At 38.3% G+C, this 27,225-nt stretch overlaps 1 protein-coding gene across 1 annotated transcript in view; it reads right to left on the reverse strand.

The window, feature by feature from the left end:
* The window catches only part of LOC136866674 (uncharacterized), a 155,584-nt gene that overhangs the window by 10,351 nt on the left and 118,008 nt on the right, over positions 1 to 27,225 (reverse strand). Inside the window, exon 4 of the mRNA XM_068226586.1 lies at positions 14,077 to 14,205. Coding sequence (XP_068082687.1) covers positions 14,077 to 14,205 — 129 coding nt within the window. The remainder of the gene's footprint in view (positions 1 to 14,076; positions 14,206 to 27,225) is intronic.

Raw genomic sequence — 27,225 nt, forward strand, 5'->3', positions numbered from 1 at the left:
AGCAAAACATGCTTGTAAAAAGGGCTCAGCATGAGACCACTGAAGAAACATTCAGGAGAAACACCAGTCGTGATTTTTACCATACTTTCAAATCTTAACTTACTGGCTACCAAGCCCCTGTGCTAAGTTTCCAGGACAAGAACAGTAATCTTATTCTGAATAATTATGACAATGAACGATTAGCTCAAAATTTTAAGTCTTTACTCAGCTGCCTTCCTCCAGCATTAAAGAATACAATTTCTGGTCCATCCTTCATTTCATCTGATTCTCTTCCTCCTGATCGAGAAGAAATCACCCTAATACTGTAATTGCATCTCTCCCCAACAAGACATCAGAGAAGGATTCCATAGTAATCTTTTGAAAAAACTGAAGCAATTATGTCTGATCATCATAACATCACTGCATTTCTTGATACCAAATATGGAAAACAGGCTGAAACAAAGTTGCATTGAACCTATTGCTGATCCAAAGACTGGTGAATATCTAGCCGTCAAGGCAATGGGATCTCGCCTATTCTTTTCAACGAAGTTTTTGACAAGGCCATCAATTAGTGGAAAAACAGGCTATCCAATAATGGAATTAGACTGGGCATTGGATCCAAAGATGTCTACATCATCTGCCTTGCTTTTGCAGATGATTTAGTCCAAATGGCAGATTACTCCAGGCTGAAACATTACGGGGAGTAGCTCAAGTTGTAGGTCTCCAGATACCCTTTCAAAAAACTGAAGTAATGATGTCTGACCAACATAATACCACTGCATTTTTCAATACCAAACATGGAAAAATCAAATGCATTATTTTAATTTTTTTCTTTAAAATTTGCTTAACATTGCACCGACACAGACAGGACTTATGGCGATAAAGGAATGGAGTAGGGCTAGGAGTAGGAAGGAAGCGGCCATGGCCTTAATTAAGATACTACCCCGGCATTTGCCCAGTGTGAAAATGGGAAACCACGGAAAACCATCTTCAGGGCTACCAGCAGTGGGGTTCAAATCCACGATCTCCCGAATGCAAGCTCACAGTCGTGTGCCTCTAACTGCATGACCAACTCGCTCAGTGCAATAATTTCCTTCAATGCATGAAATCACATACTCACTTCTGCACACCACTTATCAGTCCAGATCGATCTTTTGGCAGACCAAATACCACCATTTCACCACAGGAATATGTCCTGAAGTCTTATATGCTGCTGAATGCTTGGACCTCACTCAGCACAGCAAGATAGTGAATTAAAGAATTATATAAGAAGTGGTCTTCTGTGATTTCCTACTCCTCCTCCAGGCAAATTCCGAGATGGTACCTAACTTAAGGCCATGCCTGCTTCCTTCCCTCATCCTTGTCCATCCTTTCCAATCTTCTTCCCACCACAAGGACCCTGTTCAGCATAGCAGGTGAGGCCGTCTGTGCGAAGTGATGGTCTCCTGTTGCATCCCCCCAACCCAAAGTCTCATGCCTTTGTGGTGTAGTGGTTAGTATGATTAGCTGCCACCCCCAGAGACCTGGCTTCAATTCCAGGCTCTGTCACGAAACTTGAAAAGTGGTACGAGGGCTGGAACAGGGTCCACTGAGCCTCAGGAAGTCAACTGAATAGAGGGGTGTTCGATTCCCACCTCAGCCACCCTTGAAGTGGTCTTCTGTGATTTCCTACTCCTCCTCCAGGCAAATTCCGAGATGGTACCTAACTTAAGGCCATGCCTGCTTCCTTCCCTCTTCCTTGTCCATCCTTTCCATTCTTCTTCCCACCACAAGGACCCTGTTCAGCATAGCAGGTGAGGCCGTCTGTGCGAAGTGATGGTCTCCTGTTGTATCCCCCCAACCCAAAGTCTCATGCTCCAGGACACTGCCCTTGAAGTGGTAGAGGTGGGATCCCTCTCTGAGTCCAAGGGAAAAACCAACCCTGGAGGGTAAACTGATTAAGAGCAAAAGAAAGAAAGAAGAAGAAGAAGAAGAAAGAAAGAATATTTTAAGATCTGTACTGAGTCTGTCATATATGTGTTCGCAGAAGGCTGGGTGCCTGTTGTGACTAACTGCATTTTTGTGTTCTTTGTACCTGGTATGGAAATTACGTTTCATCTGGCTGGGTCTGGCATTTGAGTTCATATACAGCATCCCTGATATGGAGAAATGGTCTTTTTTTAGTTAGATTACAATTACCAATTTGTTTTAACAATGTGTTTTTATGATTCATGAAATTAAGAATTATATATTTATCATTTTCACACAAATGTTTGTTTAGGTGTCTTGTTTTTTTTTTTTTTAAACAGCCAGTCTTGGGATGATGGTTTTTTACTGCACTTTGTTTTATTATTTGTTTTTCATTGTTAAAATCTGTTTTTCTTATTGGTATAGTTATGGCTCAGTGTATCATTACGTTCAGCCCCACTAATTTATGTGTGGCTATTAGGTGATTGGAATAACTGCTTATTGTGTGTGATGTTTAAGTGGGTTGCCTGTATATCGTGTATGAGAGTTTATTTCTACTGATTGTAATTTCCAAAAAGTTGATCTTCCCATTTGTTTCTGATTTACATTATGAACTTCAATGAATTATGTAAACAGCTGAGTGTGTCAAGAAAGTGCTGTGCATTTGTGACATCATTATCATAACTGGTGTGACGTTTGAGTTGGTTTACCGTACATCTTGTATGACAGTTTATTTCTACTGAATGTGATGTCCAGAAAGTTCATTTTCCCATTTATTAATGAATAAACAGCTACCAGAATTACCTAAGGTCAGTGCAGTGGAGGAATCTTGCAATACTTTCAAATCGAACAAGGAAAATGGCTGAACCAAACACAGGAGTAGCTAGTACCCAGTTTTTTGAGAAATAAGATCTCAATATAGGTTCCTGTACTGCTTATTAACATATAAACTGCAAAAACCACATATATTTCCTACACAGTACCTGGAACCCATTAATTTACTCTCTATCGGAACAGAAATAACATATTGTGTGACCGCAAGTGATGTTGAGCATAAAAATCTGCCTGTTCTACTACCATCTTTACGAACTCGACAGAAAAAACAACTGAAAGATTTTCATAGGATATAAGAAATTCTTCGCAGTATTCTGAGGCTCGTAATCTGTAATGATCTGCCCTCTTTGCCCTCTGTAATTATCAATGTTTTCCCAAACAAACCCACCATTGATAACATTATGGACAATATATTCCCGCGTATCACAAGCAACATCGCTGTCATGATCACTACTTTTACTCTCAGATTCTATATCCTAGTCCTTGAAAACAAAACTGAACTTTCTGTATCATCATTTGCTATAACATCATTATTTTTTGCATCCATGATCACGAAAAAATGTTTAGCTGCTCTGGTGTAAACAACAGACTTTGGTGCTTACTCAAACGCAATATATCATACATAATTGATAAAAACTCAGTAGATATACACATCAAATGAAATAATATTATTTGCCTTACATCCCACTAACTACGTTTACGATTTTCAGAGACGCCGAGGTGCCGGAATTTGGTCTCGCAGGAGTTCTTATACGTGCCAGTAAATCTACCGACACAAGGCTGACGTATTTGAGCACCTTCAAATACCACCAGACTGAGCCAGCATCGAACTTGCCAAGTTGGGGTCAGAAGGCCAGCGCCTCAACCATTTGAGCCACTCAGCCCAGCATCATCAAATTAAAGATCGATGCTTTGTCTATAGATATATCTCATTACATTTATAATAGTTCAAGAACTGTTCGCTAGATAGAAGCAAAAAGCAGAAGCTGCTTCGCGCGTGCAATGCACGTCACTCTGAGACAGAGAGAGCGTTAGGAAGTAGGCGTGCAGTGTACGGCACTCCACGTTGAGCAGTTGGTGGGGGGTGAAAGGGAATTTTAAAAAAAGTGAATTCTTTTTATGGGGATACTTATATCTCAACTGAATGTTACAGATGTGAAAATTGGTATTTGGAATCTCTTTCAAACAAAAGAAACATGCCTTCTTTTTGAGGGGGATCAACTTAACGGGAGTGGGGTGAAAAAGGAGTTTAATTATTTTTATGAGGATACTTATATCTCAAAAACTGAAGATGTTACAGACGTGAAAGTTGGTATTTTGAATCTCCTTCAAAAATAAAGAAATGCATATTTTGTTCTTTTTGGAAAATCTACTTAAGGGGCTGAAAAGAATTGAAATAGCAGGTGAATTTTTAAATAAGTACCGGAATATCTACAGTATATGTCAAAAACGTAACATATTACAGACATGAAACTTGGTATTTGGAAAGTCTTTTAAAAATACAGGAAAGCATACTTTTTGTTTTTGGAAAAGGCACTTAATGAGGGTGAAAAATAGAGTTGAATAATTTTTTTATGAGGATGCTTATTCAGGAACTGAAGATGTTACAGATGTGAAAATTGGTATTTGGAATGTCCTTTAAAAATAAAGAAACATGTTTTTTCTTCTGACTTTAGACAGGGCATTTTCTCACATGTACAGTTCTCTTTCGCTAGGCCAAACGTAATTTTATTCACTCTGAATAAAATGGTACTTTAGGGGTAGGCCTAAAATTTAACTCCCAAATAATTATGTTATTAGTGGTCGTATTGATAACTACATAACTTAGTATTTCCGATCATTTATGTCTTATACATTGTTACCATACCGGCTATGATCAGAGATTTTCATGAATTCCAATTTTTGTTTTTAAGTCCTTATCAGCACCGAGTCACAAGAACATGGGTAAACAGGATTTAATGAAAATCGGTATGTAAAGTCAGAGAATAAGGAATTACAATCTATGCTATAAATAATTTTATAAGACGCCCTAATATCACAGAGTCGAAAGAAAACTAAATGTGAAGGCCTACAATATAGAAAGCTCATAAAATTGATCAACAATAACATTACATTGACTATTGTTTGTTGTGATGTGCTTTGTCTCCTGTTGCCACTCATCTCCGATAGATAGGATTACTGCCACGTAACGAGTATTTTTTTTTAAAAATTGCCTTACGTCTCACCGACATAGTTAAGTCTTATGGCGACGATGGGAGAGGAAAGGGCTATGAGTGTGAAGGAAGTGGCCTTGGCCTCAATTAAGGTACAGCCCCAGCATTTGCCTGGTGTGAAAATGGGAATCCACAGAATAACATCTTCAGTGGGGTTCGAATCCACTAACTCCCGGATGCAAGCTCACAGCTGCGCGCCCACACGGCCAACTCGACCAATCGTACGAGTGTAACAGTCTGCCTAAATATTTGTGGGAAATAGCTGGGGAGTTAGGTAACTTTCTTCTTTAGCATGCCATTTTCCTCTGTTTCATAAATTTTCCGATACTACTGGTACTTAACACACTGGTTCATCACAGCACTCGAGCTACTCAATCCCTACTCTGAGGCAGTGATTGGAATGAGAAGTGTGCATATTTAATGGAATAATGGCAGAGAAGTGTTCACAGCTGTCTGCGGCCTGGTCAATCCAGTTCTGGAACTTTGGACTGTTAAATCAGCACCGTAGTACTGTTCGTTAAAAGTGAGAAAATGTGCAGTTTTTCATTTGATCGAGTACTTTATGTGATAACATTGCTTTTAATCGCTACATTTCTACCGATGTTTTTGTAATGACCTATGTTGACTTCGGTTAGGAAAACCACAAAGCCAGTCTTTCTGAGAATCCCGTAGCAAAGCACGGGTACATCAGCTAGTACCAATATAAATGGTCTGTTATTGGACATTATAAATTTTCCTGGTTGCCAAAGTTTCGTCCCCGTGTGCTAAGTTGGGCTCATCAGTTGGTAAATAGCACACCCACCAAGACGCATGGCTAGTGCATAGCGTGGAGGCTACTGTGTAGGCTACTTGGAGCTACCGGCAGTGCCAATGTACTATGACAGACTGTCTCATTACCAAAAATTGACACCTGCTTGGTCATCAGATGATATAAATGTTGATTCCCGAACCTGAAATATTTGTCCTGAATGAGTAAATTTATAACACCAATACAAATGGTCCGTTATTGGACATTATAAATTTTCCAGCTAACTCATTCCTGGTTGCCAGCGTTTCGCCCCCGTGTGCTAAGTTGGGCTCATCAGCTGGTACATAGCACACCCACCAAGACGCATACTTTCATACATATGTAACATCTCATTTGAACCTTCATGTGCCGGCATACAGCAAGCCACCTCATGATGAATGAGCATAACACTACAATTCTCCAACGGTAAAATGAAAACCTACAACCTGTTTTCCAGTCACTGACCGGGTCAGGGATGAAATGAATGAAGCAGATATAGGCTGTTAATATGATAGGTCGCCACTCCCAAAGTGATTTATTAATGAATGATAGATGCTATGAAATGAGAATGGAGAGTGTTGTTGGAATGAAAGATGACAGCGAAAACCAGAGTACCCGGAGAAAAACCTACCCCGCCTCTGCTTTGTCCAGCACAAATCTCACATGGAGTGACCGGGATTTGAACCACGGTATCCAGTGGTGAGAGGCCGACATGCTGCCGTCTGAGCCACGGAGGCTCTCCAACAGTAAAATATTCTTAAATTCAAACCCTCATTACTGTAGAAGACTTCCTAATGGACAGTCGAGAGTTTCTTCTGAAGACGCAGAGCAAGGTTCTCCGTGAAACATATAAGCCCAAAAGCTCGTATCATGTCTGTGTAATTAATGTTGCAATAAACGAGTACCTACTGTATTGAATAGATGGAAACTTTCTAGCTCTTGCTTTCACATTTATCAGTGAAAATAATTTATCTGCATACGGTACATCATATTCAATATACAGAAATCATGATAAAGACTTTAGGTAATTTTTTGTTGAAAATGGTTTAATGGTGTCCTGCAAAGACATTGCTGGATTAGTGAAAAAAAATGGGAGCTCTAAATTATGACAGCAAGCAATGGAGGTTATTTATAGATTCCTCAAACTGAAGTTTGAAAGCAGTTTTACTACATATTGGAGATGAGCTGGCATGAATTCCAATTGTGTACTCAGTACACTTAAAAGAGACGTACAGTACCATGAAACTATTCCTTCAAAATGTGAAGTATGAAGAACACCAGTGGCTTGTATGTGGTAACTTCAGGGAGGTGAGAAAAGTAATGGAGTGGCCCTTAGCCACATAAAACGGGACCACTCTTTGAAAGCGGCAGCCATATTGCGCGGCACCACGGCCAACTGGGGAGCAATGCGAGCTACAGTAAGTCACAATGAAACTCATACATCTGCAAAATATTTTTTTGAGCATTTACCAACAAATATATAATTTTTTATTTCAAGCTGGTTTTAACTCTGTTATAACCAATACAGTATTCAAAATTAACATAAATACATTTCATCTACAAAGGAAAAAAGAGATCATAGTGAAACTCATACACATTGTGGTGTAGGTCCTTGAGGCTCGGAATAATACACAACCACCTACAAACTCTGTACTTTTTTGGATATCTGTTGGCTCATTTAACATCTCTCAAACGGGCAGGCATGGATCGTACCAATTTTTTGCAGTATGATGGACTTATTTTGATGATGATGCTTATTGTTTAAAGGGGCCTAACATCTAGGTCATAGGCCCCTAGTGGTACGAAATGTAATGAAAAATTAAAAGTTCAAAATCATCCAATGACCAAAATAAAAAATGTCATGAAGAAAGAATGGATGGATATGAATTTAAAACAATCAGTGTATCCGACCCAAAATAGTATTACTGACCAAGGGACCTCTTCTGAAGCACAATCCTGAGTCTATGGATGCTTGTTGTCTAAAGGGGTCCAAAATCCAGGTCAACGGCCCCTCATAATGGTACATATTGCTAGTAAAGTAGAACCATGGTAGCTGTCATGTTCAGGTACTAATCAAAAGTAGCATAGACTCACGGAATTCCACACATGGTGGTACTACTCGCAAGTATTGTACGTCGCACAGGTAACGCAGACCAATGGTGTTTCTCACATAATGGCGCCACTCATAGCCAACGCAAACCGACGGTGCTCCTCACCTACATGTACTAACCACGGACGCCGGTATTCCCGTGGTGTTCCTCATATAGTGGGCACTAATCACAAGCAACGCAGATAAACACGGAACAGTGCTCGACGTGCTGCCGAATAGCACACATCAAGTGTCAACATCTACAATACAAAATACATGCTACAACACAAAGTGAAGAAAGAAGCTTTCACGCTAACCAAAAAACATATGTTGAAATCAAGTAATACATATTGACATTTGACAAAATCAAATAACTAAGGGAAGCACGTTGCTAAAACAACAACCTATCTACATTTATATACCGTATTCTATCAAATTTTATGGTCAATTCAGTCTTAACATAAACTATAAGCCTTGTGTATATACCAACGAAGTCCCGCACTAAACACCGGACAACTACCTGATCTCAACATAAGTGTTCATATTACCTCAAGAAACTCATACTATTATTCCACCAGTAGACGAACACGGCTGATCATATATCATAGCATAGTCGCATATACAACACGCCACAAGAATTGACCTGTACTTCAAAATGTTTTATTCATCTAGTCTTAAGTTTTAATGTGGAACAGTGGACACTTCACAATCCAAGAATATTGTACATTCAACATATATCACCTGCGCAAAGCTTTAACTCTCATACTGATTAACGTAGACGAAGATAAGACGGAAAACATTTGCAAATTGACAACGTTTTTATCCATACTATGTGACACCTTTATAATTTAAGAAAAATGTATTTTAACATACATCATTCATGTACATATAGTAATGTTAAGTTCTAATTACTATATCAGTTAATGTAAACGATTATTTAAACTAAAACATTTGTAATGACAGTGTTTTTATCCATATCATGTGACATTCTTATTGAGATGTTTTAATTGTATGTTATGATTGTCAGCTGAAGATGACCTTCACAAGGTCGAAACCGGTCCTGTAGAACAATAATATATATTTTTAAAAAAATATATATATGTATTGATTAGGTGGAAGCTTCAATACTTCATATTCTTGGCAATTAAATTACAGACCATTACCTAGCAGGTTTGTTTCTTTATTTGAAAAGGTTGTATTGGACCTGTTAAGAACTCCTGGATAGAACTCAGTTTGTTTGCTGTGGTCTTGGTTTGTTTATTGTATACATTACTGATTCTGTTATCAATTATTACTTGTTTTTTGATTGCTTCATTTTTTACATAGTTATGCAAATGATCAGTGTATGAAGTTCACTGCACAAGGTACTAACAAATGTGGATAAGAAAGTAAATAAGATTTGCATTTATAAGAAAACAAGAAATGGCCAATGGCCTACATGTTAGGCCCCTTTAAACAAACAACAAAACAAGAAATTAACAAAAAAGTATCCAGCTGTGAGACATGTATTCACGGATGGTTCTAAGATCACAGAAAATGTGGGAGGCTCTTTCATCTCCGATAATATAACCACGAAGATCTTTCTTCCTAGTGTCCTTAGTATGTATACTGCGGAGCTTTTTGCCATCTTAGAAGCTCTACAGTTTGCACTGGGTGACAAAAGAAACTTGTGACCTTCTACCCAGGTTGTGTGATGCTGACACCAGGATCACTTTTGCATGGCTCCCAAGCCATATTGGGATTGCGGAAAATGCACTTGTGGATGAAGCTGCCACAGATGCAGCACTTTCTAGACCTGTGAATATACTAGTGAAGGATATTTGTTCTCGGTTACATCGAACCATCTTGGCGTACTGGGAATTGGAGTGGCTAGCTATCCATACTCCCAACAAGCAGAGAGCAATTAAGAAGACAACTTTACAAAAGAAAATATTTATAAAATCCTCCTATCAATACAATTCAAGTCATCTGTTAGATGAAACAAAGTCTATACATGTTTCAGCCTAATCTCAAGGCCATCTTCAGTAGTAAAACGATTGTTACATAATATACAAACAAATTAAAAAACGTAATGATGTGAAGTGACAGTGATCATGATAAGTGAGTTAAAAACACATTGAGGTGCAAAGTCCTCTCATCAAGTTGTCAATGTGACTTGAGACCGACAAGGTCATCTCCATTCGAGACGACAACTTTTAGTTACAAATGTTACACGTTTTATTTGCAGTATTGACGGTCTCACTACACTCCTCAGCATAATGTTTTATTTAACAGCCAGCAAGATCTATTAGACGAGAGGACTTTGCACCTCAATGTGTTTTTAACTCACTTATCATGATCACTGTCACTTCACATCATTACGTTTTTTAATTTGTTTGTATATTATGTAACAATCGTTTTACTACTGAAGATGGCCTTGAGATTAGGCTGAAACATGTATAGACTTTGTTTCATCTAACAGATGACTTGAATTGTATTGATAGGAGGATTTTATAAATATTTTCTTTTGTAAAGCGATAACCGTCAATACGGAATGAGATTCATAACTTGCAATAAGAAGACAACTACCGTGTGGCAGTCCTCTTTCCGGCCTTCATGGAGAGGGGCCGTAGATTTGTACAGGCTGAGGACAGGTTATAGAAGATCTACACACTCTTACCTACCAAAGAGGGAAGACGTGCCCCAGTGTGTACTTGTAGTGTCAACATCACTGTGGCCCACATCTTCACAGACTGTGCCGATCTGTGGCCTAAGACAGAACCTCGACCTGCAGGAGAAAATCGAACCCATACCAGTGCAGGGATGCAGAAATTTTCTCTGAACTGAGAAGCCAGCCCAAACGTTTAGGAGCAAGCAAGAATCTCACCAACTCGACACCTATAAATAATCAAGTTGAATGTTCTGCTAATATTGAGACGTCATCAACACCATCATTTTCCAGATCAGTTTCAGTTGGCTATGCACTTCTCTACAGTTCCATGAGCCAAAAATCTTTCCTTCAGTTATCAAACACTATGACTAATCAGTTTTTCTTTTGCAAATCAACACCAGAAGTAGCAGATGGTAAAACTCCCTTCAGTTGTATGTCTTGGAAAACACCACTAATGGAAGTGGCTGTTACAAATTTATCTTCATTTGGACCAGTGAATAATTAAAGTGATGCTATTGAACTTTTTACACATAGTTCAGTAGTGCTGAGAAATAGCTGCTCACTCTGAAATAGGAGACAAATTCTTCAGCATTTCTAAAAAATCCACAAAAAAATGTAGCATGAGAATAAATTTAATAGCAGTGAGTTATCTTAGAAGACCTTTTGTCACTGGAGCTGCTTTATCTTTACCTGCAATTACATTATCCAAGTACAAAATGTCACTTCCAATCAGTCACTAGAGCTGATACACAAGCAATCTTGCTGGCCACCCAATTTACCCTGTAAAATTACTGAAATTTCCAAACTCTCATCACAGTTCCTACAGCCTCTTGGGAGATTGATGGTAGAATTTGTGGAGCGACTTCCGTACCAGTAGTACACTCGTGTCCTAATCCCGAGGTGGTGCAACTCTTTTCAGGCACACACCCAATGGAGGCGAGCTTCATATGCCACTGTAACCAAATACCAGCCCTCCTGCCATTCTTAAATTTCTGACAATATTGGGAATTGAACCCGGGCCCCCGAGGATGGCAGCTAATAGCGCTAACCATTACACTATGGAGGCGGACTTGAGTAATGAACCAAGTTCATCAACATAGTCCACATTTTTTTACAGAACTTAATACAAGCCTTTGAATTGCAGTGCACAGCAACAATATGTTTGAACTTTTGTCCAATGTTATGAATTAAACCATTTTGTGCACCAACCAGAGAAGCAGCATCATCTGTTCTAATGCCAAATACATTTGAACATGACGATTCTGAGTCAAGCTTATCAAGTTCCTTTTCAAGTGCTTCCATATACCCAGCAGCACTTCCACTTTCTAAAGGTGTGAATGATAGGAACATGTAATTGCTTTTGAAGTTCCTTACGAATTTTAAACTGAAAATTAGGTCATCCACAAATCCACTGTCCAATGATCCATGTAGCAGTAAACTAACACAAGTTATATCTTTCAGCTCAGAAATTAAGTCAGTTCTTAGCACCTTAGCTATTTGACTAATGAATTCCTTGTAACTAGTTCAATTGACATACTCCTCTCTCAGCCCTACTCCCAGTTTCTCACTCAGTATTATAATCCAGGCAAATCTGTGAATGGCTTATTATTCTTTGCAATATAATATGCAATATTGTCAAACATATTAGAATACATTTTTTACACACATGGCCAGGGGTATTGTTTCTGGAAACAAGGAAGACTGATCTTCAGAACTGGGGAAAAAAACCCACAAGATTTACATTGAGTCATACCTGAAGTTTTATCAAACGCTTCTTTGAATTTTCTTTTACTTGACTGTACGCCTAGTACAACTGTTACATTTCTGACTTCACGTTTAACTTCATTCACAGGATTTCTGACTGATGTTCTGAAAGCCTGAACTCCTGTGCTGCTTATATTTTCTGAGTCTTTGTTTTCTGGTGCATGACATGACTACTGCTGATCTCATCATTTTTTTTATGTGCAAAAGTGAATTAATCAAGGGCATAAAATATTGAGTGTTCTGTTATTCAGGGAATTTATACTCCCTTTTGATGTGTTTGTGACCTTTTTGGTTTAATACAATGATTTTTGTTTTATTTTAAAATTAATTTTCAAATTCCTCTGTTGAATAAATAGTTCTGTTTTATTTTAAAATTCTTTTGTACTTAATTGTTCTGAGAGGATTGTTAACTAGCTGTACTTCCTCTTAAAACAAAAATCAACACCATGATCACCACGCCCATGCACAACTCTTCATTCACAGTAAACAACTGCCTTAGCCATTTCTTTTTATCACCAAGTACACAAAATTACATTACTACTAGCATTAGTGGTCAAAATCCAAGTGGGAAAAGAGAGAGAAAGAGAGAGAACTAGCTTCATGGCCAAAATATCCTCAAATCTCCTCCCATTTCCAACGACCAATCACAGCATCCCCAGGAACGATGCAGGCAGTGATCCAATAAGAACGTACCATAACTGGAGCCCTTGCAAACAGCATGCAGGCTGCTGACTCATCTGCTTGTCCCAGCTTTTGAAAATTTCTCCGTTCCAAACTGCATATGTGTGACAGACGAAACCACAGTATTATCTTAGTTTTGATACCTTCGTCACCACAATATTATCCTAGTTTGATACCTTCCTACAAAACTCAGTTACAGTACATAGACTCTACTGAAATAATGCATCTGACTGGAATACTGAACTACTCTGAACAGCTTTCATGTAATTAGATTTTGTAATCATTACCAATAAATTACCAATAAAAACATATCCACATATACAAATAATCTGAAATACAGTATACACAAAATAGCCACCTGCAATAAAGTACAAGTTACAATTGTGGCCTGTTTCTCTTTAACTGAGAAGATGTGACAAACAGAAAAGGCTAAATTTTGAGGGATTATCCCTAACATAAAGCGCTCAGTCGATAAAATCATCAGTTTACAGTTCCAGTTTCCCGGATACTGTTACTGATAACAGTACACAAACATATTTGGAAATACAGAATATCTCAGCTGAAAACAAAAATTCTATTCTCTCTCTCTCTCTCAAGGAAACATACAGTATAATGCAATTTATTTGATGTGTAATACAAAATGTTTTTGAATAATTACAAAAACTAGGCACAAGCACATATCAGAAAAAAAATTAGAAGCAGAAACTTAATAGTAAGAACCTGGGTCACAACGGGTAATGGGCATCCTAAGAAGGGATACTCTCCCAAAGTTTACCTGTAGTCACTGAGCAAAATACATGTAGAAAAGTATCTGGGTACCATTTTCATGCAATGTCTAAATAACTACAGCCGTGCACATTAGAACAAACAATAGCTAATAAACGTTCACAGAAAGGACCAATGATGGTGTTCTCATTAACTCTTCAAATGAAACAAATTAAGAAAACTTTCAATCACTTTCCACCGATCACTACTAAAATTTAACACATAATATTTTTCCTGTTGATCACAGTTCAAAGAAAACTTTTATGCAGTGCTGAATACAATTTACTCTCAATGCATCAACAATGAAAAACATGGTTTCAAAATTATCTTCTACATTATATTTATGGTGTTACAAAGTTTCACTCACTCAATTTTGCCAATTACAGTCCTCACAGTGATGTCCTCAGGGCGCAACCTCTGTCCAGCCCATCTGCTCAAATCCACGGTCACATAAAACCAACGATGCATTTGTAAGTTGGCAATGTCGAAAGTAACACTGTGGGAAAGAAATTAATATACATTATCTCCTGCATGAAACACAGTATACAAATTTAACATTATTCCAGTGTAATTTACTTTTCACAAACTAAGGTTGAGACCACAGAAGTGCATGTGTGTAGTTTGTAACGCTCCGTGTGATGTCCATTGAAAAGAGTGTGAGCGCTTGTTGACAGACATCACAATGTCCGCTGATTTTTGGTGGATGCATTTATGCTACAATACACATTGAATCTTGCTGACCAATGTCACAGCTTTTTGTAACCTTGAAGAGAGCCGGCCAGATAGGCACAAAGTTAACATCCGTCTCTTGTCAGATCTGGCTACCACTTTCTTGAATATTACCATAGATTCCTCTTTTGTTATGCTTCAGAAATACGTAGCTTTTGTGTTTGTTTCATCCTGCACAGTGGAACATAAACAAGTGTGGTACATCATCAGCTGTTATGGAACACTGCAAAACGATGATTACAAAAATAAAAGGGTAAGTAAAAATCTTCCATGGATGGTCTCAGAGAGGTGTGTAAAATCACAATGTCTTAAATTTATGCAATGAACCCACAATTTTCTCTTTTTTTCGCTTCTAAATATCTAGTTCCCGAAAACTATATAAAAGTAGTTAGCAAGATGTAAAACCAATATCAAGATCACCCTTAAAATTCACACAGCGAACCATGCCTTACAACAAAATTTTCCCGCACAGATCCAATGTGGGACAATGCCTGACACAATTTTCTTCTCTGTATAACTCCTTTCTCAGGTTACACACGCATGAATCACAGATACAGTGAGCTACTGCTATCTGTTGGCGACAATTTGAATCCCTGTATTGCTATAATCTCTTTGAGCTCAGGCTTTGTGGAGGATTGTTTGAAAACCATGCAAGTTTGTAAACAAACGTTGCTTAGCAATATGGTGTCATTTGAGGATCATGAGAAGTAATTAGAGAGACTTTTAGATGAAAAAAATGTTGATTTGAGCAATAGTGGAAGCACCTTTTAATAAAGTGGTGATGAATTTATTGCGGAATTAGATTGTGTTAGTGAATTCAGTGATGAAGACCCCGATAATGAGAAAATTACAGGAAATGTCATAGCTGGTACCTCTACTGACAGTTGGAAGGAGTACCCTGACTCGGACTTTGAATTCAAATGAATCTCATTCACGGATAGGTCTAGTTCTAAACCACACCACGCGACTAAACCTATGAGTGAACTTGATTCTTTTCAGTTATTCAAGACTGGCGGGTTATTGATGGAAATTGTACATGAAAGTAACTGGTCTGTCAATGTAAACATTCAGAAGGTTACGCCCCTAAATGGTCTAAATGGTCGTTTATTTTTTATTATTATTATTTTTTGCTAGTTGCTTTACGTCGCACCGACACAGATAGGTCTTATGGCGACGATGGGATAGGGAAGGGCTAGGAGTGGGAAGGAAGCGGCCGTGGCCTTAATTAAGGTACAGCCCCAGCATTTGCCTGGTGTGAAAATGGGAAACCACGGAAAACCATTTTCAGGGCTGCCGACAGTGGGGTTCGAACCTACTATCTCCCGAATACTGGATACTGGCCGCACTTAAGCGACTGCAGCTATCGAGCTCGGTAAATGGTCGTTTACAATTAATTTATTGTCATCCTCAGAGGAAAAATAAAGACAGCAGTTTTCAACGACCAAGAAGTGAAGGGACAATGACTTAAGACAGTGTCTTTCTATAATGCATGTACGAGACATCCTCAATTACATCCCGGCAAGTGTTTTGAGAAGTTCCACATAAAGCACAATTAGCAATGATAATGTAACTGTCTGAGATAATTTCAGGGTTAAAAATGCTGAACATTGCACCCACCCAAGTATTGAAGAGTATGTAAGCTGGGTGCAACTTCTGTATCGCAATTCCACTAGTGTTGTCCGGAGTCCTGCTGGAATCTCTCCGCCTTTCGATATCACTGTGGGTGTTCATCAAGGTTCTTCCCTTTCACCATTGCTATTCATCCTCTGCATGGATACGGCAACAGCTGACATACAGACTTCACATCCCTGGACCCTTCTTTATGCCGATGATGTGGTACTTGCACAAGAAACCCGTCCTGAACTCCAGCATCAGGTTCAAACGTGGAAGGACAGACTGGCTGAAAATGGACTGCACCTCAATATCCAGAAGACAGAATACCTGGAATGTGGCCCCCAAACCAGAGGTACCATAAGTATCAGTGAAGAAGACCTGCAGAAGACCATGCAATTTAAGTACTTAGGATCCGTCGTCACCTCAAACTGTGACACCACTCCTGATACTCGGATGAGGGTAAATGCAGCTTGGCTCAAGTGGAGACAGGTCACTGGAGTCCTCTGTGATAAAAAGATGCCTCAATATCTAAAGGCAAAAGTTTATAAGAGTGTGGTACGGCCAGCAGCGATCTATGGGACTGAATGTCGCCCCATGACGAAACAGGAGCAAATGTTGACAACCATGGAGATGAAGATGCTTCGATGGTCCATGGGGCTGACCCGATGTGACCACATAAGGAACACGGACGTCCGGCAAAGGTTTGGTGTCGCGCCCATCATAGACAAAGTGAGGGAAGCCCGTCTCCGCTGGTACGGCCACGTCATGAGAAAACAGGATGACTCCGTTGCCAAAACAGCGCTCCACATCAACCCAGAGGGAACAAAACCACGAGGAAGACCGGCAAAGAGATGGACTGACAACATCAGGGCAGACATGCACAGTGTTGGCTTAACACCAGAAGATGTCAACGACAGACAGAAATGGAGGAGATGTAGCAAAGCAGCAGACCCTGCAAGTCGGGATTAATGCTAAGAAAGAGAGATATTTATTTTTATGTTGCCCGTATGTTTGTGCAGTCACTTATCCCTCTATTAGCAGATTTTTAAATGGAGCTGGTAAGGCAATCGTATTCAGAATGAAATGGAGGCCTAAGGGTTAAATATACATAAACAAGAGAAGTGAAAACTATGCCTTCTTCTGGTTCAATGGCAAAAAAAGACAACTAGGCATTACATTCTCCACCCCTGTTATATACAAAACAAAGTCCATGGTAAACTACATATTTTATAACAGACAGACTTTGTATGCTTGTGTGGTTCCAGCCTAACAGTCACTAGGTTGATAAGTAAATTATTATTAATTAAGAATTTTCTACAATAAAAGAGTTTTCCTTCAACCCACATGTCCATATACTTTCTTTCTCCATAATTACCGATCTTGAACGACTTCCTCATTTAAAACCTCTTCTATCCATGCTCCTCCATACACCGTTTATCCACTTATCCTTAGGTTTTCCCATTTTCTGTTGCCCTTAGCTTCCCAGTTTAGTAGCATCTTGAGGATTCTATCATCCTTTTTACATGTTCAAACCATTTTTATTTTCTTTCTTCAATCACATCCAATATATTTTTCTGGCCCCATGATTTCCCCCGATTTTAGTGTTTCTTACCTTATCCAATTTTGACTTTCTAGCTGTTCTCCTACAAAAATCCACCTCTGTGCCTAATAATTTGTTTGTTGTCTGCTTATTGTCTATGTTTCTGCTTTGAAACAGTAAACTGCTCTGCACCACAGAATTTTAGACGAGTTTCTTTGTTTGCCTTAAAATGTTTCAACTCTCTAATACTGAATTTAGTGCCATACTTGTTCCCCTGCCCTCACTTACTTGTCTCTCAATATTAGGTGAACTTGTGCCATCAGGTTAAATTATTGATCCTAAAAATTTGAATTTACTGATTGTCCTAATTTCCTTATTTCCAATCCATAACATTTTGTCAGAATTTACTTCGAAGGGAAGATACTGTTTCACTGTAATTCACATTCAGCCCCCTCATTTTGTATTCTTAATTAATTTCCTTGTCACAGTCCTGATTGAGACAGTAGAGTGAGCGGATGTGCCGAGTTAGAGTGGTGAATATGGGTGATTCACTAGTGCAGTAGAGCGCAGCTATAGGAAGGTATAACGGAGAAGTGAAATGTAAAAGACTGATAAGAGAGATGAAAAATGGGCAGCAACTCGGAGTATTAGCAACCTTGATGGTAGCCACAGTGATAGTAATTTTATTGGAAAATGGTGGCGTTGAATTTAATCCAGGGCCTAGGCCAGTGGGTGTACTCAGATGGGAAGAATTTGAAATGATTAAGGAAGTGATCAAAGAAGCATGTCAGGATGAGCAAACAAGAGACTTAATTAGGGAACAAGAAGGAAATACAAGAGCTAAAACAGTGTATCAAAGAGGAGATGAATGTGATAAAGAGAGAGTGGCTCACAACACGGAGGAAGTAGAAGACCAAAGTCAGGGATTTGAACGAGGAACCGAGTCAAGTAAAGTGGTCAGAAAACAGGACTAATCAAGAGTGCAGGAGGAAAAACCTTTCTTTATGGTGTGCCGGAAGGAGATAATGAAAGCAAGGTGGAAATAGTATATAAAGTGGTAGAAGTGATACAAAGCAAAATTAAGATAAACTTTAGTGAGGTGGACATAGACAATGTATACAGAATGGGGAAAGTGAAAGGTAGGAGGTCGATCAGGGTTAAACTATTATCAACCTTGATGGCGGAAATAGTGCTGAGAAATACCAGAAACTTAAAAGGGGAGAAAAATTGGGTGAGAAGGGACATGGACAACGGCTATGTAAAGGAACAAAACATTTTATGCAGACACCTAGGGAAAGGACTAAAGGCCTACATTAACGGACAGCGTCTGATCGTCGGAGATGGCCGCTGGTGGCACATGTGGTCACCAGTGCAGCTACAGGAAATAGACACAAAACACCAATATCAGCAGAGTGTGATGGGTGAGGCAGGAACAGAAGTGAGCAAAGTAACATTGAGGGAGGTCAGTGATGATGTAAATGGGAGTGATACAGCACAAGGAAGAGGAGCAAAGTCCACTTGGAGGTCAGATATAGGAGACAAGCAGTTAGCGGCGCACGGAGAAGCGGAGGTCACTGCACTGGAAGACAGCCCTACCGAGCAACACCCATGGGACAGCAACAGGATAGAAGAAAAAAGACAAGAGACAATGGTGAAGGATAAAAATTTAAGTTTAAAAGATCTATGGACAAAGAGAAATAAGTCACAGACTGATAAGGTGGGGAAAGAGAATGGTAAAACGCCTAAAACTCCGGAAGAGTATACGTTAGAGGTAGAAAAAGCTAGGATTACAAGGAGTAAGACTTCAAATCTGTCCGAGAGTAATAAAAAAAAAAGTAGGAAATGAGGATGATGTAAGTAAGAAGAAATAATTAGAATTGAAGATAGGATTTGTAAATATAGAAGGAATATTAAGTAAATTAGGTAATAAGGTAGTGACAGAGATGGTTCAATCAATCAGTCAATCAATCAATCAATACTGATCTGCATTTAGGGCAGTCGCCCAGGTGGCAGATTCCCTATCTGTTGCTTTCCTAGCCTTTTCCGAAATGATTTCAAAGAAATTGGAAATTTATTGAACATCTCCCCTGGTAAGTTATTCCAATCCCTAACTCCCCTTCCTATAAATGAATATTTGCCCAAGTTTGTCCTCTTGAATTCCAACTTTATCTTCATATTGTGATCTTTCCTACTTTTATAGACGCCATTCCAACCTATTCGTCTACTAATGTCATTCCACGCCATCTCTCCGCTGACAGCTCGGAACATACCACTTAGTCGAGCAGCTCTTCTTCTTTCTCTCAATTCTTCCCAACCCAAACATTGCAACATTTTTGTAACGCTACTCTTTTGTCGGAAATCACCCAGAACAAATCGGTTGAAGCGTTTGATATATTTGCATTTTTAGAAACTTGGCTACCAGAAGGGAGAGATGTGGTCTGGAAGGGATTTGTGGTTAGGAATATAATGAAAAAGAAGAAAGGGACCAGGGGTAGAAACTCTGCAGGAAAGGAGAAATTACTAACCAAATAGAAGAAATACTGAATGATATGGAAGACGTATTATGGATGTCTTAGATAGGAAGGGAGAGAACAGAAAGATATATGCCTGGTGTTTTTGTATAATCCTCCGATAGGATCAACATATGCGAACAGGAATTTTTTTTGACGATCTAATAGGTGAAATAAATGTAATTAGAGGGAAGTTTGAAGAAGCAGGAATTATAATATGGGTAACTGGAATGCAAAAGTAGGAGACTTAATCCCAGTTTACAATAAGAAGAGAAGGGAGGTAATGAGAGGAAATAGAAGTAGTCAGGACAAGAGAGGAATATCTATGGGAATAAACTCTTGGAATTATGTACCGCTGAAAACCTATTTATTTTAAATGGATGGTGGAGGGGGGATGAAAGAGGAGAGTTGACATATATTACAATGCAGGGAGGGAGTACAATTGACCTGGTGGTATGTTTAGGGGATATATTGGAGATGTTAAAGTAGATAAAAGTAAAGGATTGGGCAGAGTCACACCATTTCCCAATTTATGTAACATTAAGGAGACACAAGGGAGAAGAGAATGTCAGTGGAAGGAGGGAAAAAGTGAAGAGTAATCTAGTTCAAAAATACAAGTGGTGTGAAAACACCAAAAATAAAATAAATGCATATCTAAAAAGGGAAGAATTTCAAATTATTAAGAGTGGTATCGAAGTAGCACTAGATAGTAGGAATGTGGATTTAGCTGTAGAATTGTCACAGAAACCCTTTAAGAACACAGCACAAGTGGAAAGGAAACACGAACAAAAAAGATGGGAAGAAGGATGGTATAACAAGGAATGCAATTCCAAGAGAGTGGAAGTGATTACGCAGGGGATACGGAGATGAGGGAACAGTTTTGTAAAATAAGGAAGGAGTATAAAGAGTTATTAGTAGAAAGAAAGAAACTTTGGCAGAAAGAGCACGCACAGCTGATTAATATATAATGTAAAAATAACCAGGGAGATAAGGTATGGAGTAGAATTAACAGAATAAATAGAGTGGAGAGAGGCTATGTAAAATCTAAAATTAATAAAGAAGAGTGGGTTGATTATTTCCAGAAAGTAAGAGGAAAAGAGGTGTGGAAAAATAATGAGAGGTGTCTGGATGTGATGTAAGATAAGTATACCTTACTTAGATGATGAGTTAACAGAATACGAAGTATTAGAGGTGATGAGCAAAGCCAAATGTAGGAACGCAGGGGGGTTAAGTGGTTTACTGAACGAGTTTTGGAAAGAAGCATTTAAAAGTAAATAAAATAATGATGGGAACTAGTAAAGGTATGTAATAAGATATTTGAGCTTGCAGAATTTCCAAAGGAATGGCAGAAGGGCATAATCTGCTTAATTTATAAAAAGCGTGGGGATAGAGGCATTCCAAGTAATTACAGAGGAATAACACTATTAGATTTCCTCAGTAAAGTATATACAGGAATCTTAGCAAGTAGCTTGATGAAGTGGGCAGAAGAGTTCAACATCCTCACGATATTCCATAGTTGATTCAGAAAAGGGAGAAGAACAACTGATAATATCATGATTGTTAAAACAATAATAGACAAATATTTAAAAAGGAGGTAAACTATATGTTGCTGCAGTGGACGGGAAGGCCTTTGACACAGGTTAGGGGTGTCGAACAAGATCAGAAGGGCGATTGAGGCTATATATGAAAGGGTATATTGAAGTATTAGAGTAGATGATGGAGTAGTATGTGGATTGATAGTCAGATATGGGGTTGAAAGAGGGGTGCAAGTTATCACCGATTCTGTTTATGTTATTTATAAATGATACAGGTCCATGGTGAAGAGAGGCGGGCTTGTCCAGTATTAGGAAATCTAGAAATACCGGGCTTGATCTTTGCAGACAATGTTCTCCTAATGACACTAACAATGAAATGCTTGACAAAAAGTATAAATGAGGTGACAGAATTCTCTCAAAAATGGTCATTGAAAATTAAAATTGGTAATACAAAGGTGTTTATATGTAAGAAGGGTGGAAAAAGAGTGGCAAATGAGCAATGGATGATAAAGGAAGAAAAATGGAGATAATTAATAAACTAGAGTACTTAGGAATATATATATAAGTAGGAATGGGAAATGGACTCGCCAAATAAGACAAGCGAAATGGAAAGGACTAGCAGCACTTTCAGTAATAAAGATTTTAGAAAATAAGTTTGAGACTATAAGATTCAAAAATTGGTTTTTCAAGGAGTAGTAAAGAGCAGAATGTTATATGTTTCTGAGATATGGTCAAGGGTTATAAATTTCATTTTTGGTTCTGCATTGAACTGAGATTACATCTATCTTGATTTCACAAAAATTGTTTTATTCCACCTATTCAGTACTTTACGTTACTTGCAATGCATATATTTACATCACAATGCGTTACCAGGGACTAGTTCCGACCCTACTTGGGGTCATCATCAGTCTTAATTAAGTACACAATAATTGTCAAGTCCTTGAACAATACCATCCTATAAAGTAATAAAACTAATGTTATGAGCTATATGTACAGTATAAGAACATACGTTATGATATATGGTTAGATACATGAAATGGATATTAAAATATTTCGTGATACAGACTCATTACATTAAAATTATACAATGTCATTAAAATGTCTGAGTTCAATGTACGTATGTTGTCAGTACATTCAGTGAAGTATGAATAGAAGCAGTTACTTTAAGTGATATGGAAGAAATGTTAATTGAACTGGTTCGTGTGCATGAGAATCTGTATCACATAGGTTCGATTAACTATAGAAATCAACAAATGTGTACGAGGCATGGTACAAAATAGGAAAGGAATTTACTAGTTTTAATAGGCATTCAGTTGTTGAAAACAGTCCAGAATTGTACTTACGATTACTATTTCAACAACAATAATAATAATAATAATAATAATAATAATAATAATAATAATAATATAAATGGCGTGTGGTTTTTAGTGCCGAGAGTGTCCGAGGACAAGTTTGGCTTGCCAGGTGCAGGTCTTTTGATTTAACAACCGTAGGCGACCTGCGCTTCGTGATGAGAATGAAATGATGATGGAGACGACACATACAACCAGCCCCCATACCAGCAAAATTAACCAATGATGGTTAGAATTCCCGACCCTGCCAGAAATCGAACCCGCGACCCCTGTAACCAAAGGCCAGCACGCTAACCATTTAGCCACAGAGCCAGACATAATAATAATAATAATAATAATAATAATAATAATGATAATCTATATATCTATATAAAAGGAAGTGTTTGTCTGTGCGCGATGCCCAGCAAAATCTACAGCACTCAGATATCTGAAATTTTGAACATAGGTAGATGGAAGAGGGTCTGAATGCACTTCAAAGCCGGAATTTTCATTTTTGCTTTCATTGGTGAGTTATGAACGAAAAACCATCGAAAAACACAGTGCCTGATGTTGAATATATCGCGCTGATCACCGGGAGGTGGCAATTTACTTCAATTGATCCACTCGTCTTCAGCTTCAGCATGATTATGGATCTTCATAGGTGTTCGATTGTGTTATGACTTTGTGCCTGACAGTGTATACAAGCTAGCTCATTTAACCGTTCTCCACTTTTCATAAACATTATAAGACTTTGCCTAACACTGCGTGTGCCATACTGCCGTTCAGAAAATTACGCACTGTTTCTTTTAAGCGACTTACATTTTACTTCTTCTGAATTTTACAGTGTCTACCCCCATCATTTTTATATCGCCTCTTCTACTGATCCAGAGTGAACTTGATCTTTTATTTTCTTTTTCCTATGCATTGTTTTTCATGTTTTAATCGGCTGATGATGACCTGGTCTAGGGTCGAAACCGGTACCAGTTCTACTTATTATTAAATAAGAATGTAATCACTGCATTTCTTATTCTTTTGTATTGAATAAGTTGAACCTCTTTATTTATTATTTCAATTTTAACTATGACAATTCAACGCACTGTCACCAAGATTAAATGCATGGAGTCACTGTCGCTAGGCTATGTACAAAAGGTAGGTAGAGAACACAATTCAAGGAGCCATTTTACATCCAGGGCGTAGGAACCCATTCTTGGTGTCTGTCTTTGCGCGATGCCCAGCAAAATCTACAGCACACAGAGATCTGAAATTTTGAACATAGGTAGATGCTTTCGTTGGTGAGTTATGAACGAAAAACCATCGGAAAAAGTGTATTGGGATATGACAATCCAACGTGCTGACACCAAGATTAAATGCATACAGTCACTGTCACTAGGCAACATACATAAGATAAGCAGAGAACACAATTCAAGGAGCCATTTTACATCCACAGAGTAGGAAGCTGTTTTTGGTCTTATATGGTGTGAGGGCATATGACGCTATTGATGGTGATTTGTCCTTCGGACGGGACGTAAAGTCTTGAGCTATTCAAGAGGAGTGGGCTATGTGCTAGCGCCGGGTTTCATCCAGTCGTAAAAGACCGCTACGAAGGTTCATCTCACTTCATACCCAAACCCCATAGACGATGATAATAATAAACAAGGAATAATAGATATATCAGTCAAGATGCCATTTTAAGTCCGTAGAACAGGAAGCCATTTTCCTTCAATCCATGATGTCTGTCTGTGTTCATGTGTGCGATGCCCAGCCAATCCACGGCAAACAAAATCTAAAATGTTTATCACAGGTGGGCACAGGTTTTCATCTAAGACGCATGGCTGTGTCCAAGAGCAATTCTTGCACCAAGACATGAAGCTGTCAGCGTCATCAACAAGCAACACTCATAAGAATTATTCGGTTTTCTATAAACTGAAAAGTCTATCGACATGACATCATACAGATGAGGCTGTCAACTACACAACAGTGGTTTCGAACAATTTGGAGTCACCTGGAGCACCCTCGAACATCTTGAGGTGGACAATTGTAGCACCGATTATCCTTCTCAGGAATATGAATCCTTCTCTCTGCAATGAACATGGCTCTGAAACTGATGATGAATATTATTGAAGCCACCATGATGACTGAGCATGCCGCAGGCGAAGTAGTATTCCTCGGACTGTAAGTCCATTGAGTAGGAAGTCATTTTCAGTCTGCGACACAAGGAGCCACCAGCCCGTAATATTTGGAAGTGTTTGTGTGTATGTGTGTGAAGCCCAGTCAAATCTACGACACACAGAGATCTGAAATTTTGACACAGGACAATCGCTAAAGTTGTAGGACTCCATCTTCGAAAACGGTGCTTTTGCCATTGTCAACCGTATGTGGACTGTTCAAGAGTTCGAGAGGCAAGCACAATACAGTATATATCTTACCTCCAAATGGAAGGACATTAATATAGTTTATTCCGAAGCTCTATAAGGAAACAATATATTTTGTATTATATAACATGGTTTTAAAATTATTTGTACCCATCAACCCGGTATCTTAAGCAATGAAATAAACAATATAATAAAAATAAAATAATGTATTTCATGCAATTTACGTCAAAACGATGTGAGTTATAATGTTTTAATTTGCTTTTAAATAAATATTTTAGAAATATCTAATGGTTGAATTAATAAACGCAGGTAAAGCCGCGGGCACATGCTAGTAGTAATAATAATAATAATAATAATAATAAATGAAATACTACACAAATTACAAATAATCCTGTTGAATTAGAGATCAGTGAATAAATATGTATATTATAGATAAGAAAGGATCCACCTTATCAATACAAGTTTTATTTATATAAGATTCTACTTATAGTACTGGTTTCAACTTTTTATACAGTCATCCTCAACTGTACATTAGCACCTTCACACAAGTCAAAGTTAGTCATTATTATTATTATTATTATTATTATTATTATTATTATTATTATTAATTAATTATATTAATTATTATTTATTAATTATTATTAATTAATTATATTAATTAATTATATTAATAATAATAATAATAATAATAATAATAATAATAATAATAATAATAATAATAATAATAATAATAAAAAAATCAAGAATAAATATTTATTGTATGATCCATTCACTACCACACAGTTCTTTTCTTCTTTGTTCAATTTATTCTTCCACGATGTACTGTTGGTAATTGCCATGGCACACAGCCTTGAAACAAGTTGAAGTAATTTTAGAAATTTTCTTATGTCTGAAAAGCCTGTGTAGGATTCCTCCAAATCAGTTGCAAATGCAGAGCGTACTTTGGCCAACAATTTCATCCTTGATGAGATTATGTAAGTAGTTCAGCTGAATGTACATCTGAAATCTTTCTGGATGCCCATTTAGTTCCCTTACTAAACTGTGGTATTCACCGCAAATTACTTTCATGTACCCACAGTCGTTTGCGACAGACAGTACTCATGACAACAGAAACATCACAGGCAATTAAAAGATCATCAGAATCCGATGAACTGGATGTACAGGGTGTTTACAAATGAATATCAGAGTTTTAACGCCTTATAATATTGAATACATTAAACTTACAGTTATAAATTAAATGTCAAATGAAAGAGCAACTCAAACAGTTTTATTACGAACTTTACAAATGTTTAATGTGACTACCATTTGTTACATGGCATACATCAAGTCTACAGTCGAGTTCTTCCCAAACGTTATTAAGTGTGTCTTCAGTAATCTCAGCAACAGCTGCTTCAATCCGGTTTCTTGATTCAGGAGGGTCAGCAGGTAGCGGAGGCACGTACACACGATCCTTGATGAAGCCCCAAAGGAAAAAATCGCATGGCGTTAGGTCGAGAGAACGTGGAGGCCATGCCAAGCAAGTCCTGTCATTGGGGCCCTTGCGGCCTATCCAGCGCTCGGGTACAGTGACGATCAACCAATCGCGTACGCCGTTATGCCAGTGAGGTGGCGCACCATCTTGATGGAAAATGAAGTTCTCTGGCTCATTTTCTTCCAACTGAGGGAAGAGCCATTGCTCAAGTGTATCGAGGTAAGAAGTACCAGTTACAGTACGTTCACCATAAAAGAAAGGCCCATAAACCTTTCGCCGGGATACGGCACAAAAAACATTCACTTTAGGGGAATCTCGTCGCATTTGTACCAACTCGTGAGGATTTTCTGAGCCCCAGATGCGCACATTATGAGTGTTTACATGTCCACTAAGGTGAAAGACCGATTCATCACT

Source organism: Anabrus simplex, chromosome 3, assembly GCF_040414725.1.
Source record: "Anabrus simplex isolate iqAnaSimp1 chromosome 3, ASM4041472v1, whole genome shotgun sequence".
NCBI lineage: Eukaryota > Metazoa > Arthropoda > Insecta > Orthoptera > Tettigoniidae > Anabrus > Anabrus simplex.